Source organism: Syngnathus floridae, chromosome 15 (assembly GCF_059516105.1).
Source record: "Syngnathus floridae isolate MCC-2025c chromosome 15, RoL_Sflo_1.0, whole genome shotgun sequence".
NCBI lineage: Eukaryota > Metazoa > Chordata > Actinopteri > Syngnathiformes > Syngnathidae > Syngnathus > Syngnathus floridae.
This window is the reverse complement of record NC_142427.1, coordinates 6,450,342-6,467,855: the sequence shown is the minus strand read 5'-3', so window position 1 is coordinate 6,467,855 and position 17,514 is coordinate 6,450,342. Positions and strand designations below refer to the sequence as shown.

Sequence of the window (17,514 nt, the reverse complement as noted above, 5' to 3'; positions counted from 1 at the left end):
GTTATAAAATTTCAACCCAATTAACTGCAAGAAGCTGAAAAATCTGAAGAGAAAAGGTATTTTAACAAAAAACAGCATCAAAATGTTAGCCATGTTGTGAGAAGCAGCAAAGCAAAAACAAATCCATTTAGTGGCACAAATCCCATGGCTACATTTCAAATATTTAATTTAAAAACTGGATGTAAGCACACTAGGGGTTGCAAAATCAAAACAGTTTTTATATATTAATGTCCCTTGATATTATGGGTCAATTGCAGATTTATACCTTTCTACATTTCCTGTCCAGAACAAAGCCTAGTAAAGCCAAGAGAGCAGACAGCTGTACCCCACACAGATTCCTCAACTGGGCCGAAGTTAAAACATTTGAATTGAATTGTGTGGTTGTTTGTTTGGCCCGGCAAAATGGAGCTATTGTATGCAAACAGTGTGTGTAGAAGCATATGACCTCTCAGGGCTGGGCTGTACGGTGGTGTGTGTGTGCGTGTGTGCGTGTGTGTGTGTGTGTTAACATTAGCAATGCAAAATCCTGCTGCCCCATTGCTCACTGGTACAGTTTTGTTCAAAAAGCCTACATACATAAATGTGTCCGGATGTTATTTGTTGTGTCATCATCTAAGGTAAGGATGCTTTTCTCCTTGTATGATCATTTTAACGTGTTATTTTAATTAATATCGGATTAAATTATCACCAAAAAATCTGCAAACTCAACCGAGGCACTTTTGGCACTTTGCACGGCTCACTCTGATGAGGGGCGAGTGTGTCACATGACACACAGTGCCAGGTCACTCATAAGGGGTCTGCCAAATCTGGAGGAGGGCAGAGAGACCCCCTTCTTCTCTTTTTGTATAGTCAGTCATCCATGCCAAGCTAGTGGGTCAATAGAGTTGTCATCGCCGTCTCATATGCCTCTTACACCTCCTGCTGAGCCGGGTAACCGCCCTCGAATTTATACTCAATACATGGATGAATTTTTAGACAAATTTGGACACGTTTAAAGCTTTTATGTTTATTCATGAAGCTGTACAGCCGGGGTCGGGAACCTTTTTGGCGGACAGAGCCATAAATGTCCATTTTTTAAAAATAATTTCCCGTGAGAGCCATACCATTTAAAAAAACGATAGTTTGGTTAAATTTAATTAAATGCATGTATTTTAATTAAGACCAATGATTTTTTTGTGTACTAATGTATTCTTTTTAATAACGTTTTTAACATCGCCAAAAGAGCCATATTTGGCTCGCAAGCCATAGGTTCCCGACCCCTGCTGTACAGTGTTGGACTGTTGAAACATTACCGATACTTGGATTTTAAACTTTAATGTTATTTAATGTGATTTAATTAAATGTGCTCTAGTAAACAAATGAAAGAAAATGCCATTAAGAAGAAATTAAAGATGTTGTGTTTTCATTGCCACTATTTAATATGTATATTTTAGTTATCATTATAAAGTACTATTTATTCTTGCATTTATTTTTCACATTATCTCATTCTAATTTGTAGTATGGATTTTTGAATCAGTGAGACCCAGGGGTGGGTAGACCTTGACTCCAACTTTATCTTTCAGACCCGGAGCAAAAAATGAACTGGGCCTCATTTTATGCTGTCATCAGCGGCGTCAATAGACACTCCACGGGAATCGGTCGCATCTGGCTCTCCGTGCTCTTCATTTTTCGCATCTTAGTCTTGGTGGTTGCAGCAGAGAGTGTGTGGGGGGACGAGAAATCTGGCTTCACCTGCAACACCCAGCAGCCGGGCTGCAACAGTGTGTGCTACGATCACTTCTTCCCCATCTCTCACATCCGCCTGTGGGCCCTGCAGCTCATCTTGGTTTCCACTCCTGCCCTTCTGGTTGCCATGCACGTGGCCCACCGGCGGCATGTGGACAAGAGGATCTACATGCTGTCAGGGAAAAGCAACCCCAAAGAACTTGAGCAGATTAAGAGCCAAAAGGTGAAAATCACTGGCGCACTCTGGTGGACATATGTCATCAGCCTGCTATTCCGGGTCGCCTTCGAGGTGACCTTTATGTACGTGTTTTACATGCTCTACCCCGGTTACAAGATGATCCGTCTGGTCAAGTGTGACTCCTACCCTTGTCCCAATACGGTGGATTGCTTCGTATCCCGGCCCACGGAGAAAACCGTCTTCACCGTGTTCATGCTGGCCGTGTCGGGCGTTTGCATCCTACTCAACATCGCAGAGGTCGTCTTCCTGGTGGGGAAGGCCTGCGGCAAGCACCTGCACAATGCTGGAGACTCAAGCATGGGAGCTTGGCTCCACCATAAGATTACAGTAGGGAAATAAATCTCTTAGAAATGTCAAATACTAGTTATCATAGACTTAACAGCCAAATATTTACACTATGAAAAGTGCAATATATACGTATGTATATTTTGGTCATTAAAAGTAGACCATGATGTATATAATAACGTCATTAAAAGAGAGAGAGACTTTTATTGGATCTCATTATATGGTGCAGGCATGCCATTCTAATACAAATAAAAAAACTTAAGATAAATAACACATCAGGCCTCATTAAGTTTAGCTACAGTTGGTGCACATGAGCCTGCAGAAGTCCTTAAGTGATTTTTCAAATAGATTTTTTTTTGTCACGGTGTGCATTAAATTAACTGACTATGTTGGGTTAAAAAGTCTGTTTTTTTATTTGTATTATACATACAGTGTCAACATTTCACTTTTATTCTGCCATAAACTGTCTACAGTGTACTGAAATGTAATAAATAAACCCTAACCCTAACCCTTCTGTCTAACTGGTAATAAAATAGATATAAATGCACAGTAACCATACAATGCAACACATTCATTCTAACTGACAGTGTTTTTATTCATATGTATGTTAGGTAAAAGATCCCTTTGAGGAGAAATATGAAGCAGTAAATCTTTGCCGCCAATAGAGTCCAGAATAAAGTCCACCATTCTTTGTGTGATCTTCAAAATCACTGTTTATCTGTGCTTTCTGAGAAGGAGAGAAAAAAATAAAAACCAATGGCATGTTGCTTTGTCAGATATTTTGTGGCACCGTAGCTGTCTTTAGACCCGAGCCTCCTGGGAACAAACATCTTGGGTTGATTGGGTTCACTAAGTGCAGAGTTTGTGGGTATCAATAGCTTTGCCATGTCAGAGGTCAGCTTGCGGGTGACGATTGTTGACCCCACCGACAGCTGGACCTGCAGAGTCACTTCTTTTTTTTCTTTTTTTTTTTATAGAAGGTATCAACACTTTATCATATGTCAGTGTAACTCACCACAAACCATTTCATTTGCGTGACTGCTTATGCTGCTAAAATATACCCATGACGGTATGATGATGGTATCTCAATTCTGATGATGGATGAAAATCCAAAAAGGAATTTTAATGGTGGTCATAACTTTTATGGCTTAAAATGCATAATGGCGTGTAGCGAAAAGTTTTCAAAATTGCAGTCTTAGCAGAATTTGGGATTTTTTTTTTTTTTTTTATCTGTCAATTAGGCGTAAAGCTACTGTATGCGGTGAATATAAATTATAAAAGTTTAATGATGTGAGGACACAGAGTGAAGGAGACAAGTTTGGACTAGTTGGTTTTAGGGAGGATAAAGCTCGTCAGTCAAAGGTCACCCAGATGACGACACAGCGGCATTCCCGTCCCCTTTATTTAAATTTAGACCACGAGACGTGTCGCATGGCCCTCGGGGAGTCTTCAGCTGCCATTTGCATGTATAGAAAGTTCAACTCTCAAATGAAGGCTTTCACAATTTTTTCTAGCGCGTCTTCACGTGAGAGGCACAAAGTCTTATTTGTGAAAGAAAACTTTTGGAAAGAGGTTTATCTTGGCATTGATCATCGGTTCAGAAAAACATGGTCTTTTTGTGAACTGTAGAGCCTTCAGGACACTGTCACCGTGGAGGTTGGCGAAGATGATCATTATTAGGTACGGTAAGAAATTGCATGAGATGTTTCTCAAGATCATTTCTCAATTTGGGTTGCATATCTCAAACAGGTGCTCTGTAGAGTCCCAAAGGACAGGCACAAGTGTCTTTCAGGTTATCTGCTGCAGTGTCACCACTAACATACCCTGAAATATAAACTACAAACCTCAATCTGGATCTTGTGTCACAAGATCTGTCCTCAAGCATGAGTTGTCCACCAGCAGGCAGCTCCAGCTCTTCTACACGCCCCCCCCCCCCCCCCCCCCATTTTCTCTTTAATGAGTGGAGAAGACACAACCTTTGGGAAGACAAAATAGTTGATTCATGATCAATCGCATCACATTCTATTGACTGCAAGCTCAGGCGTCTTTTTTTCCTGGGCGGTTCACAAGCAAACAAGTAAGTCGTCTTTGATTGGATTTTGTTTTGATATTCTTTTGATAGTTTATGTTAAAAAAAAAAAAAAAACCTAAGCGGACACTGTTAGACAAACCTGCTATTTTAATCCAGCCAATTTAGTTGAATAGCTTTCTATGAAACCGATAAAAACGATGCGATTTTTCATCCAGATTTTGAAATGAATTAAATCAGTTTGTGTAAGTGTAACCGTTATCTTTCCGGCTCTCATATTTTAGCAGTGCCATGCATTTGTTACCCGGGGCAACTTAATTTTCCCTTTACTGTCGTCTTGCAATCAAGGAAAACATCTCTATTAGACAAAAATGCTGTTTAGTTTTGCCACAATTCGTAATTTGGGGCATGAGGAAACAATTCAAGTTTATATAAAAATAAGAAACAGATGTTTTTTTTTAATCAGAGACGCAAGCAAACGTTTGTAATGTTTTTTTCTTTTTTGTTCCGATTCCTTATCTGCCCTTCATTTTTCCTCTAGCGCATCAGGTTTTCATAACAATAATCCAGTAATATTTATGAATGAAAGGTTAGGAAGTGGATTTTTTTTTTCTGTAATATTCTGGTTTTTTTCAGTAAATTAATCCGTATACAAGTATGTGCTGGAAGAAGTGTTGCTCAAGAGACACAGTATGAAATGAGAAGACCGATTTCATGCAAGACATTTTAGAATGTAGGTTGAGAATGTAGGTCAGTACTTTTAGTCTTCAGGCCTTGCGGGCTGGAACCAAATAGCACTTTGAGATAGAGATGTTATTGATGAACGCATGGCATGTGTATGTGGTTGTCTCCACCCAGGTGGTCTTGTCATTAAAGCTGAGGATTGATTTGTGAGCTACAATGGGAGACTGGAACCTTTTGGGGAAGCTGCTGGAAAGCGCCCAGGAGCACTCGACCGTGGTGGGCAAAGTGTGGCTGACGGTTCTGTTCATCTTCCGAATCCTGGTGCTGGGCTCGGCGGCTGAGAAGGTTTGGGGAGACGAGCAGTCGGGTTTCACTTGCGACACCAAGCAGCCCGGTTGTCAGAACGTCTGCTACGACAAGACCTTCCCCATTTCCCATATTCGCTTCTGGGTGATGCAGATCATCTTTGTGTCCACGCCCACTCTCATCTACCTGGGACACATCCTCCATCTTGTGCGCATGGAGGAGAAGTTAATCGAGAAGGAGAAGGAACTGGCTCTCCAGAGTGAAAAGCACCAGCAGATACTTGGCAATAAGGCCAAGAAAGCAGCCAAGCCCATCAAGGACAACCAAGGTCACGTGCACTTGAGAGGAGCGCTACTTCGGACTTACGTCTTCAGCATTATCTTCAAGACCCTGTTTGAAGTGGCTTTCATCGTAGCTCAATACTTCCTGTATGGTTTTGAGCTCAAGCCAATGTACTCCTGCGACCGTTGGCCTTGCCCCAATGTGGTCAACTGCTACATCTCCAGACCCACCGAGAAGACCGTTTTTATCCTCTTCATGCTAGCCGTGGCGTGCATCTCGCTGCTGCTCAACTTAGTGGAAATGTACCATCTCGGCTTCACCAAATGCCGTCAGGGTCTCCGCTACAGACGGCGGCAGACGGAACCCGCGGAAACCGTTCTCCCTTTTGTGCCGAATTACAACTACTTCCCGAGTCGCCCGGCGGGCCGTGACTCCTTCCCGGTGGAGGCGAAATACGGCATTGCTGAGCCGAACCCCCCTTATAACCCCTACAGCAGCAAAGTGATGCATAAGCAGAACAAAGATAACATGGCCGCGGAGAAGAAAGGTAAAACAGATGGAGACTATAGGCGGGAGAGGAAAAACTCCAATTCGGTTGAAGACATGCTCGTGGAAGCTCAGCGCAGAAGCAGCCAGTCCAGCAAGAACAGCAATAACAAGTGCAGGATGGATGACCTGCAAATATAGACGAGGTGAGAAAGAATCATCTTAATGCTTTTTATGAACTGTCATTAATAGAAAGCAGGGCAGCAGCAAGGACTTAACAAATCTGCCTCACATTTCTGCGGTTCTTTTCGTTATTGAGTGACTTTACTCTGGCTTCCTCCCACATTCCAAAAACATGCCAGCTGACCGAAACTCCTTTGGTAGTTTAGTGACACAACAAAAATAATCTAAGAAAAAAAAATTCTTGAAATTTTTAGCTCAAGGCACACTTTTATACAAGAATTAATTACAAATCTTAGCAAACATTATGTTCCTGTTTGTTTAATGTTTACAAGGACTTATTAAAAAAAAAAAACATAAATGCTCTGGATGATGTGTGCAGCACTGTTATTTGTTTTTGAACAGCATTGATAGTTTTGATGATAGACAAGATTGTGGTGGGGTAAGTCCCTACCAAAAGGGACAGGTACCAAAAAGCTCTGGTCTAGACAATCCCGAGACAGCTGAAGGCTTCTGGTCTGCTTGCTACGTAGAACAAAGAACTGCTAAGACATCAAGTACAGTTGGTATTGACCTCTTACACAGGCCCCAACTGTTGAGTCAAAAGATTGGACAAGAACTGTTTGAAATTGTTGACTTTAAGCTAAATATGCATGAAAACCACATTTTTTAGCGAGGGAACAAGTACTGCCATTGTCATTTGTGATGAAAATTATTTTAAAATTAAAATTATTATTATTATTATTAAAATAGTTCAAAACAACCTTTGTGTATATAAAGGCATGTTTGGATGAGTCTGGTAAAAGTCTATAGCACCTGTCCCAATACTTTTGTCCACAAAATATCCTCCCCTGTTGGTTTTACATAAATAAATTGTAAGAAAAAAATGTCTGATTGTAGTGCAAGTGTTTTGAAATGTTTCAAATGTGATTGCAGGATCAATGCTTGTAGTCTTGCTGTGGGGAAAGCAAATTCTAAGCACGAGAATGCTCAGACAATTCAAACAAAACCATTACACTATATATTTTAGTGTTTAGTTTGCATTGAACAACTAGACAAATGAAAAAATATATCACCTAAAGTGATAAGTACATGATGATCACTGCCCTAGTTCTACTTTGCTGACACCTTCCCGTTCCAACCCCCCATTGATGAATCCTCTTGAATGTGTGTAACCCAGCCTTAAGTAATGTGAAGGCACCAGTGAACCCCGACAGAACCTGATACCCAGTCTTAAAATCATTTCTAGGTCAGTGTCGAGATTACACAATCAGATTCATATGACGAAGAGATGACTTAAAAATATGAAATCAACAATCTCATCTGAAAAAAAAAAAAAAACCCACATAGGACAAATACAATAGGACAACGCCTGCACACTTAAAATATGATTCCTCTCTCATGTGATGTTTTTTTATTGCTTTTTGACCGCCAAGGAAGTTTCAGTCAATTTGTTAGTTTATGGTGTCTGGCAACAAAATGTAACCCTCACTATGCTTTTATTAACGACTCTATTTACAAAAAGCTTCTTTGTTAGCATTTTATCCTGAAGCTATTTTGAGTTGAACTGCACTCACCGATAGTTCTTTAAGATACTCAGTGAGTCGACTCTGCTAATGGCACACTAAAAGAGTAGGTGGGAAGGATTAAATCTCAGTGCAAGAATAGCATCATGAGCATCCATACCAAGTCACACTGGTGACTGGAAATCTTGCTGAGTACTTTGGTGATTTATGAGGGGAAATTCTTCTAAAGCGATTCATATTCATTGCACGAAATGGTCCCCCCCCCAACCTACTGTTATTGCAACACCTATTATATAAAAGTTGCCAGTGCAAAGTTTGTTTGCTCTTTCATTTGATAAAGGATTATTTTGTATTCTTGGATTAAAATGAACAGCTAGATAATTTATGAAATATAATAAATGTGAGTTGCTGGAAGATAGCCCATGTATTGGATCTCATATTAAGGAAGTGAATTGAAGAACTAAAAGGGATCCAAATTATATTAAAAGATTGACCACTCTTTACTCTTTATTACTTTGGACCAATGACAATAACAACATATTTAAAAAAAAAAAAAAAAAAAAAACAGGCAAGAGAAGTATTGGCAAGTCACATTCTCAGCAAATGCAGCAGACAATAACTGCACATATGAATGACTGAATAGATCAAATATTACAGCACTAACTTTAGGTAATAAAACAAAGCAGTCATGTGTAATTTTTTTCGGAACAATGCATTTTTCCCTTTTGTTGGAAAAAAAAAGTTAGCTGTTCTTTTGAAATGTGTTCAATAATAATAATACATTCTTGTCACAGACAATTGTATAACAAAAATACATTTAATATCTATATTTTAAATCTATTCATATTTATATATTTCTTTTAATCACGTATAGGTTTATCTGTTGTATAACTTAACTGGAAAGCCACCATACTGGAATAATGAGTATGGCTTCAGGCTTTATTTACCAACATCATCAAAGTAGTCGATAGTACGCAATATTTTCTTTGACAGGTAAACATTGATTATCATTTTTTTAAAGGTGATGCTGGTTTGGAATTTCCCCGTGTGGGACAAATAGAGGACTATCTTATCTTACAATCGCAGTAGAGAGAGAAAAAAACTGGCGCTCAAATCACTTCTAGAACAGTCTTTTCTTATTTAAAAAAAATGCTTTTAAATATGTGTATATGGCCCCAAGAGATGGAAAAAACTAGAAGCATCCAGAACCTTCTAAACCCGAACGCCTCGGCTGTGGAGGCGTTTTCTCTAACAATGTGCAACAAGTCATTTGGGACGCAAGCAGCAAAAGCACAGATACAGAAAATAGAAAACAACACACACTTTTTGCATGTTGTTGAAGGCGCTCATCAAAATGTTGCCACACACACATGCTTTTGATGTTGAACTCAGTCATAAACTTCAAATGATTTCTTTTGAACGTAATTGCACCCTGAGATTTGATGAAAGTAAAACATCCTTCCAAGTTGATTACAAGCAGCTCTCTAAGTGAGCGACTCGACAGATTTAGTGGCATCTACTTTTCAAACACTGTACAATAAAGACAATATTACTTCTTGGGCTCCGTTGCATTCTGGCTGGGTGCAATCAGGAAATGCGAGACAAGTCTGTGAAATCTGCATAATCGGCGATATGTAACTCAACATTGTGAGTGGGGAAAAAACACTGTTGATTGACGAACAAGGAAACAGTGGCACAGAAATGTCACCTCGTATACAATATAGGATCGAAAAGACGCCTTCCTGCCTGCGTGCGTGCATGCACCGATCAAACCGTTGAAGGATTTTGCATGTCAGCCCTTTTTGCCCTTCCATCTTCGTCTGCCTTACTAAGCAATCACTTGCTATTTCCTGTTAGCTTCAGCTGGGCCACTTGAGCTTGCGTCATTTTATTCTGAATGTCAACGTGTTTGTCAAAGAAGCTGACTATTTCGGGCTCATTGAGCAGCGACGCGAGGACCTGCTCGAACGAAAAGGACCAGTCCTCCCCAGGGACCTCGGGCCCAACTTCCTGGGGGCTAGGGGTGTCTGAGCTTTCGGATGTGAGAGGAGCTTGGTCCTCCCCGTCCGGAGGAGTGGGCTTTGAGGATGCGGCCGGGCTGCTCGGCTCCTGCAGCCTCCGACCCACCTCCTCCATCCTCAGAAGGAGGCTGGTTACGTGGGCGACTGCGCGGTACAGAGACTCCTCTTCTGGATCGCCATGGAAAATGTTGTACAAGGTCTTGGAGAACTGAATGAACTGAGCCTGAGATTTAAAAAAAAATAAATAATTATAATAAACCATACTTGGGGTGTGTTTGGAAATTTGTGCACGAGTTGCGGTAAATTTAATTACCTGATTAATTCTAGGCAGGTCCTTAATAGTTTCCTCTTTCCTAAGTATTTCATTCTGCCATTGTTTCAAGTAGGCCTGCAGATCCACTTTCCCTCGACCTATCAATTACACAGATGCAAAATTTAATGTCACACACTGGGAAAATGTTGGCATTGGTACAAATTGACTACATATGCCTGTAAAAGTACCTCGTTCAGGACTTTTCTTAATCACGCCATCTTCTGGAAGATCAAAATCTGAAATATGTGCTAAATGTGAGCAAATAAGAACATCACTCAGATGTCAAAATTGATGTCTTGAAGGAAGGATGGGAAAAAAAATGTGAAGGAAGGAAGAAGCAGACAAGACGCTAACCAGGAAGTCTACTCAAGTGAGGAGAGCCTCCTGTCGTTGCGAAAAAGCTTGGGAGTCTTTCTTCGTGTTTGTGCAAAGGACTACCTGTGAAAGCTAGAAGAGACTGACTGTAAGCGCACTGAGAGGAAAAGACGAAGAGACAGAAGAGCATAAGCAAGGCAGAGGGAGTGTCGTAAATCATTCGTCATATACTTTACAATTATGTTATAATTCAGGCGACCAAGAAGTCGAAGCCAGCCTTTGTTTGAGTCATGAATTAAAAGAACCCGCCTCAAGACATTTGTTTGTTGTACACATTGATGTCACTTACCTGGCGGTAGATGCAGCTTGAAGAGGAACTTCAATTTATTTGTGAAAGATCCACAGTATAGATTATCTGCACGAGTTGAAGCATACTGTTACTGAATGAAGGAAGTAAGGAGAATGAAAAGTGCCTCCGTGACAAAAAGGAGACGTGAACACTCACCAAGAGCACAACAGAACTCTTTGAAGTTGACCAAGCCATCTTGGTTCTCGTCGATTAATCGGAAAACCCAGAGAGAAAGAGTGCTCTTGTTGGTGCAAAAAGCCCAAGGCTCCAGCAGGGAGAAGAGCACGCTGAACTGTTGGAAGCCCAGCTGGTACTGCTCCAAGTAGGCTAGACTCGGATCGTGGTGAAGCAGGGCCGGACTCTTCATTGTCCAGTAGCAGCTAAGAAAATGCTGCCTCTGAAATGACACACTTGCAATGATGACATGTTGGATTTGCTTTTTAGAGAAGAGCAAAGTGTGTCACTCACTTTGAACAAGTTGTAAAGCTCGTCAAGCTGGGCAGGAGTAAATTTGACTTCTTGGGACACGACACGAATCTGCAAAGAAACCCGTTGGTGCAATTATAGTGAATCTCCAAATTGCAAGGAGGAGCCTGTGTGAATGTCTGGCTGTGAGCTGCGGTCAACAGCAGTGAGTGTGCTCATTGTGTTTTAATGTTTGTTCTGTGTTCAACAAATGGCAAATGGATTAATGCAATAAAGGGTTAGGTAAATAGAGTGTCCACTTACAACATTCTGCTTTGTTGTGTCCTCCAGTGTTTGGATCACGAAAAGCCTGTTTCTTTTTCGTGAACTCTCAACGTCCTCTGAGCGAATGCTGCCATATTTCTAGAGGAGAGAAATTTAATTCAAAAACACAGTTAAAAAAAAAAACAAAACAAAAAAAACTTTATAGTGGGGGAAAAAAACCCCAAACACTGTACCTCATAAGATTCTCGGATCAGTTCGCTGATGTCCACATTTAAGCGGGTCGATTTATCGTTGTTGTTTACAGGGGCTTGCTGGACAGTTGGCGGCAACGGGCTGTCTTTGTTTGTCACACTATCAAAAAATCTTGCAAGCAAATTACAAATCAAAAACATTTCAATGTGAATTCAGAGTAGTTTTGCAGATAAGGCGATCTGGACTGGCTGATACTCACTTGTTGAGGATGGTGACAGCTTCAGCGTCATCATGGCAGCTGATCAGAGCTTCCATGTTGTAATCCAGCACGGCCAGGCCGAGCTGCAGAATGGCTTTGATGCCGTCGTAGAAAAAGCAGTCCACCACGTTCACGGCGCTTTCGATGGGCAGCACGCTGATGAAGAGGGTGAGGAACCAGGACAAAGAAACGGATGAGAAGAGACTCAGGTCTGTCATGTTCTCCACCAGCTGGGGGAGGTTCTCTCGAATCAGATCCTCGAAAACAGCCTGGTCGACCAAAGCTCCTAGAGAAACAAAGTCATCATATTGTAACAACAAGTGATACACGAGCAATTAATTGTTTTAATTAATTTGCCTCCTTCTCACCTATAATTCTCCGGTTAAAATAATCTGGTAGCATCCTCTCGCAGACAGCAACTAATAGCCAAAAGGCCTCCTCCTCTTTGGCGTAGAGCAGCAAGACTGAGGTCAGAATGTTCATGGCCTCAGAAAGAAAAAAAAAAAAAGACAGGACTACATTATTCCACACAATTAAAATCGACAGAGCCGCCTCAATGATTTGTCTTTTTTGTTATCAACATGTGATGGATAAAACCAAAATGGTTTACCTGGCAGTAGCCAATTTTAGGGTTTCGATACGCGTATGCGGTGAGGACTCGGCGGAGGGCGGAGATTCCCGTATCACTCTGAAAGGCGGGATGCTCTGGCAGAGAGCGATGAAGGTCTCGCTCAATCTCATCCGTAGCCAACGTGCTCGTGCCGAGAGACTGCTCCACCAGCTCCGTATAGTATCCAGGATGAGTCGCCATGTCGTTTACGGCTCCTTATCCATTACGGTGCGTCAACAATGATTATGATGTCAAAAGGTTGAGGAGGTTTGATGTAAAAAAATAAATAAATACCTGAGAAAAGCATCCACAGCTCTCCTCGTAAGGCTTCGGGAACGCCACGAACAATCAAGTCACGCGTCTTCCTGGTGAAGAACATACTTGTACCGCGGCCATATTCGGAAAAATGGATATTCCAAGACTGTTCCTTCATCTTCTCCTTAAGCTGTTGATGACGACATGTGTCATTGAGTCATTCGTGGATTTATCCTAAATGCTGGTGTGTTTGTCTCATACCATTTTAGGGTCAAGGTTTTCAACATCCTGGGGGTGGAAAACAGTCATGAGCGCCTCGGTGCTTACTGCCTTGCTGCTGTCTTTCTGGCCCACCATAAGTGTCACATCGTCTGGGTTGTCCTCAAAGTGGTTGATGAGCGACTGACATTCGCCTCGGATGACCTTAGCGACAAGGATGGAAACGTGTGATGTTTGGGTAAAAAAATGGAATTAATAAGAATTGATTTGTCACCTCCGCTGATGCCGAGTGCTGCGGGCTAGCACTAATCCCACACCGGCTGCGAATACTTGTCGCCAGACGTTGGTAGTCCCGCACCTCGGTGAAACGGAGTGCTCTTTTCCCACGCACATACACTGTTAAAGCACGGCTGCTGGTATCTGACTTCTCAACATTTACGACCTAGAAAACGGTGGCGATGGCCGGGACAGAAAGTCATTTCATCATATTACGTGTGGCGTAAGGAAGTGTCAGCATGGAATAAATCAAATAACACCGTTGGGTGTTCTACCTCGCGCATTGGAATGATGATGTGACATTGGCTCCCGTCCTGACTGGCAAAACACAAGTAGTTCTCAGATAGGCAGATCTTGCCAAGTGTATTAAAATGGCTGAAAGGCACCCACAGGAAACTCTCGTGCACTTCTAACAGATTTTCCTCTTTGGGAAGCCTGAAAAATGTCCGGAACTGCTCACTTTTTGCGTGAGCCTCTAGGCCTCTGTGGGAGGAAAATAAAATGGCATGATTAATATTATGAACACGAAATAACAAAAACACTTTCAACTCATGCGAGTGTTATTAATAGATTTTTTTTCGAGTCAGTTCATTGTGTGCAATATGTGGCTGAAAAGACAACAAGCGGAACAAAACTAGAGATAGTTTATATTATACATAAGCTATTTTTACAACGACAAATTGTATGCCTGTTTCAAATATATTGTTGCGTGTTGGGAATAAGTGGGCCGAAGAAAGTGTTTTGCTGCTGGAGAGTGGGCGGGTGCATTTGCAGACGAATTATCATCGAGCTGTGCATTGTATGAGATGCGATTTTGAATCTGATCTGCTCTATCGCTAATTGGTATGAATTGATGAAATGCTATCTGACTCAAGATATGACGAATTGGAAAAACAAGCACCTCTTGGTTATTTGCAGTGGGTCTGAGAGTGCTCTCTCTTTTTCAAAGGCCTCTTTATCAAAAAGGCGCTTAATGGAGTAGTCAGCTAGCTGCTCCATGATGACAAATGTTTCGTTGAGGTGCAGCAGCATGGAGAAGTAGTGATCCTCCCCGTGAGCCATGACGTGGATGCTCTCAGTCAGGATGACGTTTGATGTTTTCTCCAACTTCCAGATCTCATCCCAGGAGATGACCAGTTTCACTACAGGTGCAAGCAAAAGGGAAAATGCATGATTATCAGGGCAATAGCTGAATTGAAATACAAATATGTTGTAAGAAACTTTTAATATTTCCAGAACTAAACAGCCATCACCTTAAAAAAAAAGAAAAGAAAGCGGCTTTCAATCTTGACTCGTCACTTATCATATTTTTTAGCAGATAATATTTAAGAAGTAGAGGCTCCCTCTACTGGCTGTAGAAGCGTGTACGATGAGCAAAAAAAAGGTATGGGGAATACATTAAAAAGTACTTTGGGATGTTGTTTTCCAAGCAGTTGCATTACGCAAACGGACTAGAATTTGAAAATGTAAAGGAAAACTGAGATGCAAGGGTGGTAAAATTGAACAAGGCCTGGGAATTAAAAGAAGAATATGGCCGTTTATGTAAGCAAACAGCAAACACAGCCTTTTCTCACCCTCAGCTCCCAGCAGGTAGGAATAAAAGCAGAGGAAGTTGGTGCTGAGGTAGAGCCAACCCTGGCAGGGCACTTTGCCTTTCCAGTAACTACAGCCATAATACGTGACCAGCTTCTCCTCCGGCGGTAGCGCAAACCAGTTCTCGAACCTCAAGTATGCCTCTCTGAACTTCTCAGGATCGTCCTCCAGCTTGTGGGACGTCTTTCCTTCTTCAGCAATCAGACCCTGAGAAATACAAAATATTAAGTATATTAAGTTGCTGGGGTCATACGATGCAATTGCAGTACAGTGATATCAGTCTAAAGATTGAAATGGACATTTTGTCCTTCATATTTGGTACCCTGATTTTGCCCTGCACAAAGCTAGTGATGTCCTCGCTGGAGTCGAAAACCGAGAGGGTCCTCATGATATTCTGCAGCAGCCAATCCCAGTGCTGGACTATTTCCTCCTTTGTGACCCCTGATGCAACATAAGGGAATAGATTACAAAGTGCAAAAAAAACATTTTTCATTTAAAGTAAAAATTCAAATTCAGCAAGAATGGAATATTATTACAAGACTGTACCGCATGCTATCGACCAATACACTTGTGAATCCGACGTGTGGTGCAGTATTCGGAAAGGAGCCACTTTGGATGTGGAGTCCAGTACTGTGTCCAGCGTTCCCACAAGGAGACCTGCAACATAAAGCACAGTGATATGTCTATTTCTTCATGCATGTTTCCAAAAAACAAGCTGATAGGATGAAATGGAGTCTGCATTCTACGTCAGAAATGCAACGACCACATCTGACACTGTAAGGCTTCTCTCTCATATGCCCTTCATTAATAATTAACAAGTAGATAGATGGACTGCAGATTTACACTGTCCTTGCGGCTGTGGGTGCATGACTTTTCAGCGTGTTCCAGTTACAGAATTAAAATTGTCACAAAATATCATGCGTCATCATGCTCTCAATGGGAGGCAACAAGGTTCATCTCATTGTACTGAAGAGATATAAGCCTAAGCGATGCTTGAGACGTAAAAGGCCCTCGAGCTGTAGCGGGCTTCTGATACATCAATCAGCTGCAGTTAGTCTAATTGCCAGAATGTCATCACAAGTCAGTATCAAAGTGTCTACTCTAGACATTTTTCTTGACAGCTTTATTTTTGTCCCGGATGCAAGTCTGCCATTACAATGACTTTAAACCAGAGTTAGGTGGTAACGACCTACATTTACTGCTTCGTGTTTACTTAAGTCACTTTATGAATAAACTCACGGTAGTTTCATGCAACATACGATTTACTTTTTTACAGGATTTGAGTATTTCTATTTGGAAGAAACAAGTCAAGTCAAGTTTATTTATATAGCCCTAAATCACAAGCAGTCTTCACATATACAAAACAAATTGACAATTATTCTCAAAGCATCCCCTGATCTTAAACTGCGAAGAAACACTACTTTTAGAATAGAATATTTTTTTTAATCTGTTACATTACGTTCGCGACGTACACTTTTTGGCTCCTTTACCAACCACTGCTTGGAAAACTCTTCAACCCCTTAGTGACGTCAAAATAAAGTGATCTGGCGCTGTAAACAACGTGCACTTAGACATCATCTTCTGCGAAACCAATGCAAAATAAATGATTCCTCCTACGAGATATTGTGTACGATCATGTCCTAATTACTCAGGCTAACCTGAAGCATTACTACAGGCCAGTGCAGACATCTCTTGCAAGTAACCATATGCTAGAAAAAAAAAATCACTTTGTTAAGCAGAGAACAATGTTAAGACAAGCCACCTGTTAACAATTTGGCTTTAAACCTGTTGCAATGCATTTCTACCATGCTACTGCGTACAGTAGGACGCAATTGTTTATATGTCGGCGGACACGTACGACGAACTGACACATTCGTGACTGGCGAGCATAACTTCGTAGCCCAAAGACAAGAGCTGCCAAACATACGAGGAGGTGAATTATTGATTATTACCTGTCAAGCCGCCTGCACCCTCACCGTACCCTCGCCTCCTTTGAAGCACAAAATACTCATTATCCTTCTCGGTGACCCACAGTTTAAAGGCGTTTTTCAGCAGTATCTCTTCAGGTTTGAGCCACATGTTTAGAAACGTCAGCGGGTTCGCCTCCAAATCGTCCTGTCATGCCACGGTTACTTCCAGCGTTGCACATACATCAAATTCGTTGAATATTTGTTGACAGTCGTCGGGAATCGGGATGACTCCCTTCCCACGTAGACAAAAAATATTGCCAGTCGCAAAGGATTGTGGGGTTGTAGTTTTTCAGAGGTGGGAGGTGCCAACACAGTGTGCATAGTACTATTCGTTTTATTATTTTGTTTATGAATGTTGAATAACTTTGTCATTACCTCTAATATATCTATATCTAAATATTTATCTAGCAGTCTGTCTATCCCTATTGTAATAATGGTACTGTTGTACATGTCTGAGTTTAAGTGATTGCGTTTTCTTTTTAATTCCTTCTTTTTTTTTTTTGCTCACTCATTTCAATAACAGCTGAATTTCACCATAGTGTCGTAACTCGCTTCCTGTCCTCCAGGAAGCAAACGTTGGCAAATTGTGTCAATCTTATAAATCATAATTTTCCTCTATGAGTGACGTATGTAAAACATATTTTGTAAAAAAATAAATAAATAAAATACAATATACGGTTTTGCTAAATTATTAAAAAAATATATAAACTT

General features: G+C 41.2%; 3 protein-coding genes across 7 annotated transcripts; 2 read left to right on the top strand and 1 right to left on the bottom strand.

Annotated features, from left to right (window-relative positions):
- Nucleotides 1-512: 512 nt before the first annotated feature.
- Nucleotides 513-3,013, top strand: gjb1a (gap junction protein beta 1a). 2 transcript variants are annotated; one of them, XM_088399041.1, is made up of 2 exons: nt 513-617; nt 1,563-3,013. In XM_088399041.1, exon 2 carries the CDS (start codon nt 1,577-1,579, stop codon nt 2,300-2,302), a length of 726 nt encoding a protein of 241 aa, XP_088255167.1. In that variant the 5' UTR covers nt 513-617; nt 1,563-1,576; the 3' UTR covers nt 2,303-3,013. The 2 variants fall into 2 exon arrangements, with proteins under 2 accessions (XP_088255167.1, XP_088255168.1); XM_088399042.1 differs by lacking the exon at nt 513-617 and adding an exon at nt 888-930.
- A 2,164-nt stretch (nt 3,014-5,177) lies between these two features.
- gja2 (gap junction protein, alpha 2) lies at nt 5,178-6,236 on the top strand. The gene has a single exon (XM_088398639.1). It carries the CDS (start codon nt 5,178-5,180, stop codon nt 6,234-6,236), a length of 1,059 nt encoding a protein of 352 aa, XP_088254765.1.
- A 1,980-nt stretch (nt 6,237-8,216) lies between these two features.
- Nucleotides 8,217-17,070, bottom strand: tbc1d8b (TBC1 domain family member 8B). 4 transcript variants are annotated; one of them, XM_088398634.1, is made up of 21 exons: nt 16,786-17,070; nt 15,380-15,490; nt 15,156-15,274; nt 14,815-15,040; nt 14,142-14,382; nt 13,516-13,723; nt 13,239-13,406; nt 13,007-13,168; nt 12,785-12,935; nt 12,491-12,705; nt 12,249-12,366; nt 11,881-12,166; nt 11,663-11,792; nt 11,469-11,567; nt 11,208-11,276; nt 10,896-11,136; nt 10,740-10,805; nt 10,430-10,522; nt 10,264-10,323; nt 10,076-10,173; nt 8,217-9,985 (listed from the first exon to the last, which is right to left on the bottom strand). In XM_088398634.1, exons 1-21 carry the CDS (start codon nt 16,910-16,912, stop codon nt 9,578-9,580), a joined length of 3,396 nt encoding a protein of 1,131 aa, XP_088254760.1. In that variant the 5' UTR covers nt 16,913-17,070; the 3' UTR covers nt 8,217-9,577. The 4 variants fall into 4 exon arrangements, with proteins under 4 accessions (XP_088254760.1, XP_088254761.1, XP_088254762.1 ...); XM_088398635.1 differs by having other exon boundaries at nt 10,264-10,311; XM_088398636.1 differs by lacking the exon at nt 10,430-10,522.
- Between the last annotated feature and the right edge of the window lie 444 nt (nt 17,071-17,514).

Coding starts and splice junctions, on each gene's coding strand:
- gjb1a (XM_088399042.1), top strand. CDS start 903: ATGCCTCTTACACCTCCTGCTGAGCCGG. Junction 931..1,562: donor TACACCTCCTGCTGAGCCGG/GTAACCGCCCTC, acceptor TTTATCTTTCAG/ACCCGGAGCAAAAAATGAAC.
- gja2 (XM_088398639.1), top strand. CDS start 5,178: ATGGGAGACTGGAACCTTTTGGGGAAGCTGCTGGAAAGCGCCCAGGAG.
- tbc1d8b (XM_088398634.1), bottom strand. CDS start 16,912: ATGTGGCTCAAACCTGAAGAGATACTGCTGAAAAACGCCTTTAAACTG. Junction 15,275..15,379: donor GTATTGGTCGATAGCATGCG/GTACAGTCTTGT, acceptor ATGTTGCATCAG/GGGTCACAAAGGAGGAAATA. Junction 15,041..15,155: donor TTGTGCAGGGCAAAATCAGG/GTACCAAATATG, acceptor TGTATTTCTCAG/GGTCTGATTGCTGAAGAAGG.